Source organism: Scylla paramamosain, chromosome 16 (assembly GCF_035594125.1).
Source record: "Scylla paramamosain isolate STU-SP2022 chromosome 16, ASM3559412v1, whole genome shotgun sequence".
NCBI lineage: Eukaryota > Metazoa > Arthropoda > Malacostraca > Decapoda > Portunidae > Scylla > Scylla paramamosain.
In genome coordinates, this window is record NC_087166.1 from 24,767,687 (window position 1) to 24,783,765 (window position 16,079).

Below are 16,079 nucleotides of genomic sequence, written 5' to 3' on the forward strand. Positions count from 1 at the left end.
TCTATTAATCAGTCACATGTATCATCTAATCTTCCATGACTCACAACTAGGTAGCCATTAATCAGACTTTCGTATCTATCACCTACTTTGTATCTATTAATCAGTCTTTTGTATCTATCAACTAATTTTCCATGACCACGTTCATACCTGTCCACCATTCATGCAATACCGTGCTGTACATTTAACCCCCTCCGTGCCCTCTTTGATTCCACGGTGGATGCCACGTCAGGTCACGCCGTCCGAGTCTCATTACTGCCAACACACGGACTTGTATTCTGAAAACTCTTCGTGGAAATTATTATTCGGGTTCTCATTTATTATTCTATCGATAATGCAGAGTTCTTGTTATTAGTTAAGCTAGTACTAGAATCATGAAAACACCTCCAAAAAGTCTAGCAAATTCCCAGGTACTTTAATCACTAACGTGGACAAAAGGTCAGTCAAACAATTTAAGTAAAATTAACGTATAGATACGAATTATTATTATTATTATTATTATTATTATTATTATTATTATTATTATTAGTAGTAGTAGTAGTAGTAGTAGTAGTAGTAGTAGTATCATACATATACCTGACCATCCTGAGAGAGAGAGAGAGAGAGAGAGAGAGAGAGAGAGAGAGAGAGAGAGAGAGAGAGTCACGTGATTACAGATAGTTATACCTCATTAACGATCTCTTTAATCCAAGACGTATATTTTAATAGAATTTGAATCATTCACTTCATCTGATCTTCACAAAGTCATTATCAGAAATAAAAACAAATAACTTTTTTTTCAGTGAAAGTTACCCATCACGTATCAAATTTTAACTTTCCTGTGATACCTATGTTGGCAACTTGTAAAGATGGGGTAGGTGACGGGGGAGGGGGTGAAGGAGAGGGTCGGGGAAGGGATGGAGGGAAGGAGCAAGCGAGGCAAGGCAGTATTCAAGGACCTATTGGGAGTTGCACAGCGTTCCTGTTGGCCTGTCCTCCGTACTCGCCTCAGCAGTGCCGTGACTCCCACGGTAAGACGCCGTATTATAGTGAATTTAAAATAGCAGCATACTTTTTGACCCTCACTAGGTAGCGTGACCACCAGTGCACCGATAGTGTTGAAGTTTATTGTGAATTTCAAACAGTAGCACATATTTTGTCCCACACAAAGCGATTTGGTTTTACCACAGTGCACTCATTAATTATGTAGTATTGGAGAGGAAGTGTATATACAGGTATTTTAAACCACACACCCCAACAAACTCGCCCTTACTGTGTTATCTGTGCATCTGATTGCACATACCAGCAATTTGATTTCACAATAGTACACTGACTATCGTATTGGAGAAGTATAGTGTAATGTGTTTTACAGGTATATATTTCAAATAACAGCACGCCTTTTGGCAATAACTGAAATACTGGTTTCTACTACAGTACATCAGTCATAGTATTGGAGAAGGAATGGTAATCTACAGGTATTTGTAACGGCACACCTTTTGGCCATAACCAGATTATTTAAATTTCCCCACCGTGACCTAGTACAGCGCTAAGTTTATTTGGAGGCGTTTCAAACATGCCCTTTGATCCTAACTAGGTTGTTTTATTCCACCATAATACGCTAATCAAAGTATAAAGTAACTGCAGCACTGAAGTATGTTTACAGGTTAATTGTAGATTTTTATTTGTGCCGCGTGTAAACTGTGGGTTGAGTTATACGATGTGGAGGGATGAGGTGCACGGGATGTGAAGACCGATGTAGCTTTGTGATGGATGTGTGCTTTCTTGATGGTGAGTGATAACTGTTTGTAATGGCTGAGTGGTGGTCATTACGGTGCCCGGTGGAGAGGTGGTATGGAGTGTGAAGATGGTTGATAGATTTGCAATGGTGGTGGTGGTGTATTTGGTTTAGTTGTGGTGAACTGGAATGATGTGGTAATGGATTGAGTGGGTTGAGTGGAGCGGCGGTAGTGGTGGTGGTTTGGATTGGTTTGAATGGAGTACAATTGTAGTGGATTGGGTTGAGTGGAATGACCATGATGGAGAATTTGGTTGAGTGTAGTGATGGTTTGAGTAAGGTTGTGAAGTGAACATGTGGTGTTGGATTGGGTTGAGTGAATTATGTAGTTCAGGTGAAAGATTCAGGTGAGTTGTGAAGCCTCAAGTCTACACGTGTCACTGTATGAATCTCTCTCTCTCTCTCTCTCTCTTACTGAGTTGCAGGATGAAGGAACAGCTCCAAGCTCAAGTATTACGCGAGGTAAACGTTAGTAATCCTGCTAGATTGAAACAGGTACATAAGAACATAATAAATAAGGGAAGCTGCAAGAAGCGACCAGGCTTACACGTGGCAGTCCCTGTATGAAACACCCTACCTATTTCCATCTGTTATCCCCATCCATAAACTTGTCTAATCTTCTCTTAAAGCTCTCTAGTGTCCTAGCACTAACTACATGATTACTGAGTCCGTTCCACTCATCTACCACTCCATTTGAGAACCAATTTTTTCCTAACTACATGATTACTGAGTCCGTTCCACTCATCTACCACTCCATTTGAGAACCAATTTTTTCCTATCTCCTTCCTAAACCTAAATTTTTCAAGCTTGAACCCGTTATTTCTTGTTCTACCCTGGTTGCTGATCCTAAGAATTTTGCTTACATCTCCCTTGTTATAACCCTTATACCACTTAAAGACTTCTATCAGGTCCCCTCTTACCTACGTCTCTCTAGAGAATGTAAATTTAACAGCTTCAACCTCGCCTCGTAAGGAATACTCCTCATCCCCTGTATCCTTTGTCATTCTCCTCTGTAATGATTCTAATAATTTTAATAATAGGTAGGTAGAGGGACTGCCACGTGTAGGCCTGATGCTTCTTTGCAGCTTCCTTTTTCTTATTTTCGCCTATACATTTGCATTATAAATTGACATGACCCATATCAATAAGTCCACATCCCTCAAATCTTAATGTAACCACGCGCAATAGCTTAAGCGGGGAATGCTACAGATTCTCGCATTGCTACAGCTGCGGCGATGTATTTGGTGAATTAGATTATTAAGAAAATTAAATAGAGAAAAACAAAGAATATCATTGATTAGGAGCCGCGGTTTCAGCATAAACTCTTACAAATTTTCCGAAACCAATGAAATAAGAAAATGCACAAATGAAAAAAAAAAAATAAATAAAATACTAAGTAGGTAAAGACTGCCTGTTAGATAATTATAAGTATTGCCGTCTGACTCCCGAGATGGCTGAAGTGAACCATTATTACCAATAGTTATCCCATTATTAATCACTACTGTCACCGATATGAAGCTACAGTGCAGGTAGTGTAATATGCTGACCCAGAGCCTCCAGTGATATCATTTGTCATTGTACTCGTAACTGTAGCGGAGTAAGGTAGTGATGGTTACGCTGCGGCACTTAAATTGGTGGTGGTGACCGAGGAAATAGGTTGAGAAGATAAGGGAAGGCAAAATTGTAGGAGAGAGAGAGAGAGAGAGAGAGAGAGAGAGAGAGAGAGAGAGAGAGAGAGAGAGAGAGCGAGCACAGGTTTGGAAGCAAGCATTGACAATTGACGAGTCACAGGTCAGACGTGCCGTGGAGACAGTTATCCTTCCCCTCAATTAGACTCGGCAGTGTCGTAACCTTTAACCATCTTCAAGCTGCAGTGGAGGTTTTGTCGCGAAGTTTATATAAGGTTACTCCTTAATTTCCTTTGCATAGTAGCTTAGGTAGTGAACGTTATGGCTATAGAAAGTAATTGTGGTCTTGAGACTTGTGATTATAATTACGAGTGTTCAGCTGTCATAGCAACATTCATGGCAACAGTAACTGTATTCAGTCGGCAATTTCAAAGCTGCTGCGCATTTCCGATTGGTGCAGGCAAGTTGTGCTATTGGTAACTTCAAGGCTGCTGCGCATTCAAGATTTGTGCAGGCAAGTTGTACTACATATATTAAGTGAAAGGAGTTTTTAAAAGTTGATTCGGTATTGACAAAGGAAGCTTCCTTGGTATTGACTGACTGGTTCCAGTGGGGGTGGTCATAATTATTAGGATGAGAGATACGGTCGTAAATGTGCTGGAAAATGGTAATAACGTAAATGAAAGAGGGAGGGAGGGGAGGCCCTCTCTCTCTCTCTCTCTCTCTAATAATAATAATAATAATAATTAAAAGCTCCTGCATACGACTGTAAAATAAATGTTACATTACAATATATATATATATATATATATATATATATATATATATATATATATATATATATATATATATATATATATATATATATATATATATATAATTTTTTTTTAATGCCTATTTAAAAAGTTTTTCATACCATTATAGTTTATTATACAATATTATATGCTATAAAAATGCATTATACTATATATTTTGTACAGTATACAGTTTTATGCTATAATATATAATGCAATAATATTGTGTTGTAATAGCGGTATATTATTATGCTATATTATGTATTATGCTATGATATACCTGTTGTGCTATGTTAGGCTATGATATATTTATTTATTCCTTATCAATTTTTTTTTCAACTTTGCTGTTGACAAGCCACATCCCCACAGACATCACAGCCTGTACATCCCATTATTTTGCCCCTACCGCAGATAAACCACAGCTGCACCACACTGCACCACAGTCTTGTCCTCTGTTGGTCTGGCTCATTCCTAAGAACCAGCAACTTTCAGCCCTTGTTTCTTTCCCTCTGATACAGCCTACTTGTGGGCCTGGTGAAAGCTGCCTGGTGGGAAGGCTAAGGGGGTCCTGGGGTGGGAACCAAATGGTGATGAGATGTAGTCTTCCACAAAAATGAGGAAAATAAATCCTTCTGAACTTCACCAAACTCTTAACCTGTGGAACATGAACACAGATTCTGCAGGGTGCTGATATAACTGAATTGTATTGAGGACCCTTGCCTTGTGCCTGTTGTGGTGGCAAATTTTTGCATGTCTTGTGAACTTGCTGTGTCCTTGCCCTGGAATATCCTTACTGAGTGGCCAGTGGCTGGTGAATTATAAACTAAAGTGTATGATTCTGTAAATGGTAACATGAAGTTACACTGTTATTGACATTTTGAATAGGTAACTAATGCCATCCTGAATAAATATATTATCTGTTAATATTAAGATTGATAATTTATAGAAAATGTGGTGGGAAAGATGGTAATTTTGAGGAGTGTGGTATTTTCATGAGGTATGGAAGCAGTGAGTGTAGTGCATGTGCATTGCATCACCTTGATGCTGGTGTCATTGCTTAGTAATGCACAACACTTATTTGACTGATCAGTTGATGGGGATGAAATTTTTTTGTTTTGAAAACATTTCTTAACCTTTTCTCATAACTCTCTAATGGGCAACATTATTGTGGCAGATGCTGGTGGTTCTGGCTGTGCTGTGGGCGGCTGCCCATCGAGGCTGCAAGGCCACCACTGACCAGCCTCTCTATGCTTGCCACCCTGAAAACTGGTGTGTGCCTGCCAAATACTGTGCTCAAAACATGACAACTTTTGCTGCCTCTGACACTCCCAACCCCTCTGATGATCCTTCTTATGCTGATTACAAGGTGGGTCTTAAACTATTCCAAACAAGGTCATGTTCAATTGTTAGATATTTAAAATAAGTTTCCGACTTAACAAACCTGACATCACCTAATTCAAAAGAAGCTTGGGTGGCAGAAGTTAGAGCAGTGGTTCTTAACCTTTTTTGGCTGTGACCCAAGATCCTGTCTAGATTGACCATGGTGACCCATATATCTTCATAAATACTTTTATTCAAGATTTAAGTTATATTTAAAAGGCAAGAGTAGATGAATGCCATTTTTTCACCTAAATTAAATTATCTGTCTCTGATTTGCTCTATGATTTGCTTACTTAGCCTGAGATGTTAATGACTTGAATATTCTATACACAGGATTAATACTTTGATAACATACATTTTGAAAAGGTGTGTTGGGGAAAAATTCTGCACATATCCTTGGTGATCCAATGAAATGGCTTAGTGAACCAACTTTGGGTCATGACCCCGGGTTTAAGAACCACTGTCTTGGAGGCATCCCTTGCCTATGTTTCTGTCAGATCATTTTGTATGGGTTTGATATTATTGCCAGATCATTTTGTATGGGTTTGATATTATTACTCTTTGCTCTCCTGCTATAAACAAACTGAGCTACTGCTCTCCTCTACTTGAACTGCATGCATTTAACCTCACCCCTGTCTTGGTGCACAAAACTTTACTCTTCACTTTTAGCCCTCTTAGTGCTGGACTGTGAAATGTTCTGCTCATTTGCTTTTGACAGTTTTCAAGAGAACCTCATCATAATCTTTAGATGTTTAGCCTATGCATTTGGGTTTTTTCTTAGGAGCAGCAATTTTTTGTATTATTCTTAACCTTCTTTTGCATGTAAAAGTGTTTCAGTTTGCCCATTTGCTTTAGTTGTTTAAAGAGGAGGGCATCAAGTCCTCCAGAACATGTTTGGCCTATTCATGAAGAAAAGTGTTTCAGTTTGCCCATTTGCTTTAGTTGTTTAAAGAGGAGGGCATCAAGTCCTCCAGAACATGTTTGGCCTATTCATGAAGCTTTCTTTAGGAGCAGCAATTAAATATTTCTATTTATAAAAAGGCTTCTTTTGTGTATAAAAAAAAAACCTGCATCTCCCCTCAAATCTCTTCCCCTCAGTATGTGTGTGGCATGACAGTGGACACGGAGGGATTTGTGTGTTGTCATGACTTGGCTGGCTTGCCAGGACCCTTCACACCATCACCAGCCCAGTGGTTCTACAGGGGTGAGGTGAGTGATCAGACACTGCTCTCAGATATTGCTCTCAGATATTTGGTTATGTTCTCCTTACTATTATTAGTAGCAGTGGTAAAAGAAAAAATGCAAGTTGATTTAACTATTCATAGATTAGGCACAGTAGTTTGCTCATTATATGAGGTGTGGAAGGGCGAATCTACATTTTTGGCAGTTCTGAGTTAGACTTGCCAGGGCATTCTCCTCACCATTATCTACATGTTGCTTCCAGAATCAAACCATTTTCCCTTTAAAACTTGGTAGAAAATCCTTTGAATATAGGGATGCCTCTTGACTTAATGCTCAAAACTTTGGACGTGGGTGGAAGGTGCCAAGAAGCAGCATATTGTAGTAGGGGTGAACTTCGCATCCCTGGTAGCAATGAGCAGCGAAGTGCCCTCTGACGTCATGCCACACCTTCCTCACAGCCAATCAGATGAGAGCACATCCCACTAGATGCCACTATGCCTGATCTTTCATTTACATCACAAGTGGTTTATTACATCTCCAGAGAAAATTACCTGTGGAATCCACCTGAATGGAGAACACAGTGATAGTGACCATGATAGTGATCCTCAGACCTGGGAAAGGAACATGACAGACAAAATGTTATCTTGGCCAGGCCTACACAAGCTATTGGACCAAGAAAGATGTTCATAAGCATGAAATTGGTGAGCCCTGCAAATGTGGGTGCTTTGGCAAACTAGGCTGAGAAAATAAATGTAATGATTTTCCTCTGCTTCAGAGGCATCAAGGGTATTATTAAAACACATGAAGGAAGCAGCAGTTCATTAGCAATATCTGTTTTTGTTTATACCAAAATATTTTCATGATGAGCATGTATTGGTAAATACATGAAGGAAATAGCAATTTATTTGTAATCTGTTTTTTGTTTATACCAAAATACAGGAAGGAAGTAGCAATTTATTGATAATGCCTGTTCTTATATATACCAAAAGATTATCTTGACGTACATCTCAAAATGGCATTTTTGGGGGATTTGCCCTCACAACACTAAGGGGTTCATGCATGAATAACTTAACTTCAAACGCCAGTATCTGAAAACCTGATTTTCCTGGATTTGCCCTTTCAACACAAGAGGCCTCATATAATCTGTGGCCTTTGATGATGGTCCCTGTGAGTGGTGATTGTCCTTATGAGAAAATATTCTAGAACAGAGGCTGCTTCTATTCTAGAGCTTCCATTTTAGAGCAAGCCAGTGTATCTTGTAGGTTTTGAATAATGGTAGGTCTTGAATGATGAATTAAACACTGTACAGGTCAGCCATCACAGAGCAAGCCAGTGTATCTTGTAGGTTTTGAATAATTGTAGGTCTTGAATGATGAATTAAACACTGTACAGGTCAGCCATCACTAATCCAGCATCATTAAGACCTGTAGGGTGCTGGATTAGTGATTTTGCTGGATTACAGAGGTTAGGTTGGAATGCACTCAACCCAACAGTTGACCACCTCATCCTATCTTTAAGATACCCTGTAAATTGGCTCAAGTTAATTATAAATAAGTGGAGCTGTACTGATATTACTTCCTCCACTGATACTGATACTTCCATTTCTGGCTGATACCAACTGTATCAATACAGTCAATACTGTTAGCAAAGAAACTGAATTAGCTAGAGGCATGTGAAGTTTCCAGTTTAGATTGTAAGTAAAGGACAGACAGACAGACAGGATCTTCAGTGTAGAAGAGGGGGACAGTTGAGTGTCCTTGGTGTCTGGAAGTTTGTTAGAATTTTTGAGGTATTGAATAAAACTTAAGTCTGCTCTGCCCCAACCAAAAATTTTGGAGAGATCAGAAGTCAGACATCCTGTGGCTTCCTTGAGGGGTTGGACGTCTAGGAACATGTATTATAGCCTGTGTTCTTGCTCTGCCACATAACATTTAAGATACATGCATGATAAATATCTTCTCTTCCTGTTTCACAAACTTACCTATTAGAGCTTGATGTCAATTTACTGTCAGATCATATTCTATTTTTCTTTTCCATCCCTTCCTGGGTGATGGATGGAAAGAGGGTTTGAGCAGCCTGAGTGGAAGATTTTTAACAATCCACTAGGTAGTGATGAAAGTGTGGAGTTGTCATGTCCCCCTCCTGTTGCCTCAGTGTGATGGATTCCAGATGCTGTGAGGAGGAGTGGAGAGTGCTAATGAGAAGACATTTTGTCTAACAGAATCTATCAGGGAGAGAGATAGGGATGGGAGAGAATAAATGAGTGGAGGCTGGAGGTGGCAAATATTGCCTCCCAGAAGCTGCAGGTAAGGATTATCTCCAAAATCACACAATGGTTTAGAGAGAAAACTAATGCATCTTAAACCAGTTACTGAAGATTTAGCCCTGAATTAAATTATTTCTGACAGAATTCCAGTGTGGAACCTTTACCCATGCAAGTGTTCCTGTGGCCTGGGTATGGCACAGAGGAGGAGGACCCCAAGGAGGAGACCTTCCCAACTGAGCCATTCACTGGTGCTCCCTACGCTGCCCTTGGTGAACGCTTCCGCCCCATCTGTCCCAGAGGAAGTGTGTGTCTACCTTCGTACGAGTGTCCATCCCGCAGCATCCATTACATCAAGGACATGGCCAATGCCAGACTGAAGGTTAGTAGTAGAATACTAGATGGCTGGCCAGTACAGTACATCTCCTTCATTGTTGTATATAGGGCTTGAGCAAGGTCCACTCAGCCAGTCTTTTTTTTAATTATGCTTCTTGTTTTATCACTTTGTTCTCTAATCCATTTTTGTCTTTCTTTGAGGGAAGCTGTTTCTTTTCAACTATTATTGGCCTCTAGTCCATATTTGTCTGTGCTGCTTTTCTTGTTTTATCACTTTGTTCTCCTGCCATTTTTGTGCCTTGAGAAAAATTCTGTTAAACTGCAGTATCTCTTCCTTATTTTTTAGAAAAATTCTGTTGAACTGCAGTATCTCTTCCTTATTTTTTAGAAAAATTCTGTTGAACTGCAGTATCTCTTCCTTATTTTTTAGAAAAATTCTGTTGAACTGCAGTATCTCTTCCTTATTTTTTTTCAAGTATCCTTTTCTGTTTACTTATTTCTTGTTTGGTTAATATTGATACTTGTGTATCTTCATTTTTCTATTCCACCTTATTACTATTCCCTAATTTCTGCTTATGAAGGTGTTCTTTGAAATCCTGTTTGTTGCCAGTTCACTCTCTCTCTTCAGGAATGGTAAATTGTGATAATAAGTAGGACTGTGAATCCTGATAATAGGTAGGGCTGCATTGCATCACTAGGAGATGCAAAGTTTCAACTCCTGACTGCTCACAAACCATTGTTCTTAGCAGGCAAAGTTTCAACTTCTGATTGTTTCTCACAAACCATTGTTCTTAGCAGGCAAAGTTACATCTTCTGATTGTTTCTAACCAAATGGTTTTAGACACTTGGCAGCCTCCAAAATTTGTAATTGCTACACTTAGCATACTAACTCAATCAAACCTAACTTGTGGACTCATTTGAGCAGCTGTATAATGTTGTCCATTTAGGTCTTGATACTGCTTTAGGTTATTTCCTAATTTGGTTTTATTTCTTTATAGTGGTCTTTTGTTTTGCCAGTATTTTCATCCATGTTGGTAATTTGTGTGTAATGCTGACTGCTCTCAAACTATTTACAGGCATATTACACAACATTTTCTTGTATATTATACAGTAAGGGATGTGGCCAGCTGCACAATGTTCACTACCATGAATGCATTATGTTTACCTTTTATTTTTGTTTATCTTATCTCTTGAGTTTACATGTTAATTCATTATCATGTTTATTCAGAATAGGTTCAGGTGTTGTGATAATTTGGTGCCACTATTCCAAGCTGTGGACTGAGAATGTAATTCTCAAAAGGACTTCAAAGGCACCAGAGTTTTAGTCCACTTCTCATAGATGGGATTTTTCCATTGATGGTGTAGAATACATGTTAAATTATAAGATCATAGACATTAAAAAATCCAATACTTACCCTTGAACCCAGTTAAAAGTAGAAATAAAATGCTGGAAGTTTTGAAGCAGTAGTCTTCAGTCTTGATGTGATGCAGGATTTGACTTGCTGGTTCCCACTAATCTACATTACATATTAAATAAAGTTTTGAATCTTAAAACATGGGAGTGAGGAGGAAAACTTTTAAACATGGGAGTGGGGAAGAACTGCATGAGACCTCGGTACTTTTTGAGGACCAAACAGTGACGCATGGGAGTGGGAAGGAACCATATGAGAGGGCTTGGTATTTGTTGAAAAGGACAAAGGACTAAACATTCCCTTGGAAGCAATGGTCATTTGCCACAAACAGCTAACTTTGCAAGGAAATGCAAGAAAGAGATGATGGTATTACCTCTGCAGTTCCTGTGTGGCGTGTCATTGGGGACGGAGAGTTGGCTGTGCTGCTCCCTTCACATCATCAAGAATGCCTTGAGCCTCTTGCGACAAGCTCCCCGCCACCCTGTGATGGATGACCATGGTGAGTGTGGACTGCTTGGCTTGTATATGAAAAAAAAAAAAATAAATAAATAATAAATAAAGTAATTAATTAAAAAAGTAGGCATTCGTAAAGGTTTTGGCATGTCACATGTTTTGACTTGGTTGTCATTAGTACATTTCCACTGACAATGCAGAATCCTTATTAGAACTATCCTTAGAATATTAAAAACTGCCTTGAAAACCAAATAATCTTCACTGGATAATTTCAAAAAAACTTTAGGCATTTATTAAGATTTTCAAAATGTCACTTGTTTTAATTTTTTTTTACACTGATGGTGCACAGTCCACATTAAACTGTCTTTAGGACAATGAAACTCTACTGAAAACCTTCACTGCTTAGCTCATATTTTTAAAAACCTTGGCATTCACGAATATATTGAAATGCCTTGTCTTAATTTGATTCTTGAGGAATGTTTCCACTGATGGTGTAGAATTAATTGATAAAGTGCCTATAGAATAATGAAAACTCCCTTGAAATCCCAATAACATCCATTGCTTGGCTCCCAATTTGAAAAGCAAAGATTTTTAAATGTTGCATGTTTTAATTTGTTTCTCATGAGTATATTTTCCACTGATGGTGGAGAATCTTGTTAAGCTACATCTAAAATGATGCAATTCCCTTGAAAACCTGTTTAACTAGCATTATGGCCTGCAAAAAGTAGTTTAGATTACAGCTGGAGGTGTTTAAGGTTATGATCCAGTGATGCTGGCTCATATTGTGCAAGTATGGATTAATGGGCTTTGGGTATGGATGATTGTATAATGAATAAGAAATAATAGATCCTAGTGTTTGTACAATGAATAAGAAATAATAGATCCTAGTGTTTACAGATATTAAGAGTATTGAAAGCCAAGGTGACATTACTTCTGAATATGTAAACTGTATGTGCTGTTGCCATCATGTCTTGAGGTTTCGAAGTGTGTTGAAGTTGCTGTTGTAATGGTCATGAATTTTAGGACTATAGTTTTATATTCAGTTTTTCCTGACATGCAAACTGTACAATTTTAATTCTTCCTTACATTAAGTTGTATGTGGTGCTACTGTCAATCCAGGTGATGGTAAATACACTGAGGTTGCTGCTGTAATGGTCACAAGTGTTAGATGGGGTGTTTTGTTTTATATTTTCCTAATGTGCTTTGATTTGTTATCACTTCGAGTTTGTTTCATAGTTGCTCCTGATGTTCAGATTATCCAGTATGGTTTTAATTGATATTTTTTCCTAATGTTTTAATTTGTAACTTTCAACTTTGTTATTTAGTTTCAAAGTTGTTGCTGCTATTCAGGTTATCCACCTTGGTTTACTAGACACTAGACTTTTCAACAGGCAACATAAAGAAAATCTATTTCTGAATTTCAGTGGCTATAATAGTGATGGTAAAAAAATGCATGAGTATATTTAGTTTACTCTTGGCATTAGATAGTTCAGTTATCACTTAATGGAGCAAGGATGAATATAAAATAGGACAAATACTTCCTTCCCAGCCACCTCTTTACTCCAGTAATTTATCACTTAATAGAGTAAGGATGAATCTAGTAAGGTTGAATCTTAAAGCAGGACTAATCCCCATTCAGAGTTGCTTATCTCTCCTCTTCCAATAGTTCATTCCAATTATTTAATAGGGTAAAGATGAATGTAAGACAAAACCCATTTTCCACCACACCCAGAGTTGCTCATCTGATCCTCCTATCATTTAAAACCAGGATGAATTTAAAATAGGATTATAATTTTCTCCTCACCCATGGTTGCTTTTCTCCATCTCTTTCCAATAGATCATGCCTATCATTTAACAGTGAAGGGATGAATACAAAACAGGACTAACATTTTCCTCCCCATCCAGAGCCACTCATCTCCTCCTCTTCCTGTTATATACAGTAGGACTAACATTTTCTCCCTTATCCAGAGTTGCTGATCAAGATAAATTTTGACGTCCAAAAATCAAAGCCACACTATGGTGCAGATATTGGCCGCTACAGCAGGGTGCCTCATGCTGCTGTACCTCCACCTCCAAGGCCACACACTGCCCAACTGCCTGACTATTATGAGGGTAAGTAATACATGAGTGGATGGGTCAGGTTTATGTGTGGAGGCTGGGGATAGGATGGCAGGCTGAGATTGTGAGCAAGTTGGGAGTATGTGGGTGCAGCTAATGAATAGGCTAGCATTTGTATGTGGGCGTAGGATAACAGACTGACATATTGGTGTGTGTTGTGCAGAGTGATGATGCTGGAAGGGAGGAATTAAATGATAGTAAGAAATGATGGGCAGGTGGAGTGACTGATGGGCAAGTAGACTGGCTGTTTGTGGGCTGAATGAATGAATGAAAGGGAGGGAAGAGTGATGGGCTGGTGGGATGGTGCTTTGTGGGCTGAGAGTGATGGGTGTTTATCTCCCTCCAGAGGACTTTGCCAATGATGTGGAAGAGTATCTGCAGAAGAGGGAAGGGCAGGAGCCTCACAAACGGCGGCACAAGAGAGATACAAGTGAGTGATTAAATAAGACTTCTTGGTATGTAGTCTTCCCTTGCCTGGTCAGATTTTACCAAATCCAATATCTATCTGTCTGTTGTTGAGAGTTTACCAACATTTATATCTTAACAAGGGTGGTGTCAAGCTCAAATCCAGCAAAATATGACATGTAGCTTAAATTTTCTTTGGATTTCTTGAGCTTTTGAGTCTTTCAATAGGAAGATCATGAAACATCTCTCTCCTCACATTCATCCTTCTGATCATTAATACTAATTATGGAAAGCATAATCCACTAGCATTCCTCCAACTTTACTTATTGAGTCTTGATTGTTCTCAATAGTAAACCTCATTTAATTGAGTCTTGATTGTTCTCAATAGTAAATCTCGTATTCTGTGGTGTATAAAAATATGCTGATTCATCCAGCATGTCTTGGATTTCTTTCATAAAATTTGTCCAACTCTACAATTTTAATTAGTTTCCTTTCTGGCCATTCTATTGCTGCAGTGTTTAGTGGCCAGGGTTCACCTAAACCTCTTTGGTAGTAAGAGTTTTTAGCCAAAGCTCTTGCCCTATTCATTCTTGTATGGATATGTGCTGGTTACTGTGCAGGTGTCATCTAATACAGTAGGATTTAAATAATTCATGAAGAGAAAGCACAGAGCACTTGTGATGTTTCATGAATTTCTGAATGGAACAAGACAGACCTTTTGTTCAATGCCTCAAAAAATCTTGCTTTCATTTCCTCCTGGTACAACTAACAACATTTGTCCCCTTTCCGTCAGCGACACTTGACTATTTCCCTATATTCTGAGCATATTGGGGATCTTTTTCCTAATCTTTACTTGAAATTTCACACATCATCCTTTGTTTGATAAAATGTTCTCACAAAGTGATGTTTCTGCTAATTCTTCTCAGTTGCTAATTCTACATTTCCTTTGTTCTTGTATATAGTATTTTTCGTGTACATGAAATTCCTTTTGCACATCTTTTACTAAACAGCATCTTGTAGTCAAAACCTTTGTACTTAACCTTCCTCCCTTAACAAATTGTTTGCACTGTCTTCACGCATTGCTACAGTGTTGCATATCTTGCTGATTTCTTTGATTGATTACTACCCCTCAGAACTTGATGACTGCATGCCTTCTCCCTTCCATGGGCTTACTGCACTAGACTTTCTAATTAACCTTGCTCTTGTTCTGTCCATTTTACTAATACAAGAATTAAGCAGCATCTTTATCCATAAACTTGCTTTTATTTTTCCTATAGCTTGAATGGTTTGAAGAGGAGAACTATCATTACAGAACTGAACTGGCCAACTTTTCAAAACTTTCTAACCTCTTCTTCAGGGAGCAGTATAATAAACAGGCTTTCTTTCCCTTGTTTTTGTACCCTTGGCCAAACTCCTTGTGCAGGGTTAAGGAATTAATTGCATACTTGTGTAATCACTAGTGATTTCCTTTTATATATTTATATAAGAGATTGGACACTCATAGGATTCTGTAAAATTTAAGATTTTTGGTGGCATCAACCTGTCTCAATATGGCGAATTAATCATCAACCTGGATTATCTTTAATAAATTTTGTGCCATATAAATAAATATTGTGCCATATAAATGAAGATCTTTAAGGTGTTCTGAAATGTTAATTCTTGTTTGACAGTTTGACAATCTCAAATTAACACTGCTTAAGGCTGCTTTATACACTTTTTTTTTTTATTTCACATTACTCCTTTGTAAATGAGCAAACTTCAAAATTTTGGGATTTAATAGAAGACCTGGTAAATAATTTTTCTTGATATAAAAGTAGGATTCACTAGTAATGCCAACAATCCAATTCCTTGACAGACTCCACCTATGACCAGGAGGATGAAGAGGTGAACTACCACATTGTTGGGGCTGCGGATCATGAGAACGGTGAGTGGCTGCAGTAGTAGGGGAGATCCTTTCAACTTCTATCTTGCCATTCAATTTCAGTAAGTCATATGATTATGAAGGGACAGTATTTTACACTTAAGTTAGGTTAGCATAGCTTAAGTTGTGGCATTTCAAGGTTGGAATGTGATTACTTACAAGTAGGAAAGCCATGCATACCTTTGTCTTTATCTTTTCAGTAGTATCTCAGTAGCATTGTCTTTATCTTCTCAGTAGTATCTCAATAGCTGAAGATCTTTCCAGTCTCAAAGAGTGGTCTCAAACAGCATAAGGCTTTTGGGTGAAGCTTTACATAACTGTATTCAGATGTACTTAGCTGAGGAGCACATGGCCAGTGTTGTGAAATGCTTATAAGATTTTCAAAGGCCAGATGTGATGCTGCTTTTACTATCAGT

General features: G+C 38.4%; 1 protein-coding gene and 1 long non-coding RNA gene across 2 annotated transcripts in view; one reads left to right on the forward strand and one right to left on the reverse strand.

The window, feature by feature from the left end:
- Window positions 1–852: 852 nt before the first annotated feature.
- Window positions 853–16,079, forward strand: part of LOC135108175 (uncharacterized) — a 28,903-nt gene continuing 13,676 nt past the window's right edge. The window contains exons 1-8 of the mRNA XM_064018946.1: window positions 853–1,007; window positions 5,368–5,559; window positions 6,672–6,782; window positions 9,164–9,400; window positions 11,148–11,265; window positions 13,188–13,331; window positions 13,684–13,767; window positions 15,598–15,666. Of these exons, the coding sequence (XP_063875016.1) occupies window positions 894–1,007; window positions 5,368–5,559; window positions 6,672–6,782; window positions 9,164–9,400; window positions 11,148–11,265; window positions 13,188–13,331; window positions 13,684–13,767; window positions 15,598–15,666 (1,069 nt within the window). The 5' untranslated portion in view covers window positions 853–893. The remainder of the gene's footprint in view (window positions 1,008–5,367; window positions 5,560–6,671; window positions 6,783–9,163; window positions 9,401–11,147; window positions 11,266–13,187; window positions 13,332–13,683; window positions 13,768–15,597; window positions 15,667–16,079) is intronic.
- The window catches only part of LOC135108180 (uncharacterized), a 32,300-nt gene continuing 23,782 nt past the window's right edge, over window positions 7,562–16,079 (reverse strand). Inside the window, exons 2-3 of the long non-coding RNA XR_010272168.1 lie at window positions 11,140–11,284; window positions 7,562–8,927 (exon numbers count right to left, since the gene is read on the reverse strand). This is a non-coding gene — a long non-coding RNA (uncharacterized LOC135108180). The remainder of the gene's footprint in view (window positions 8,928–11,139; window positions 11,285–16,079) is intronic.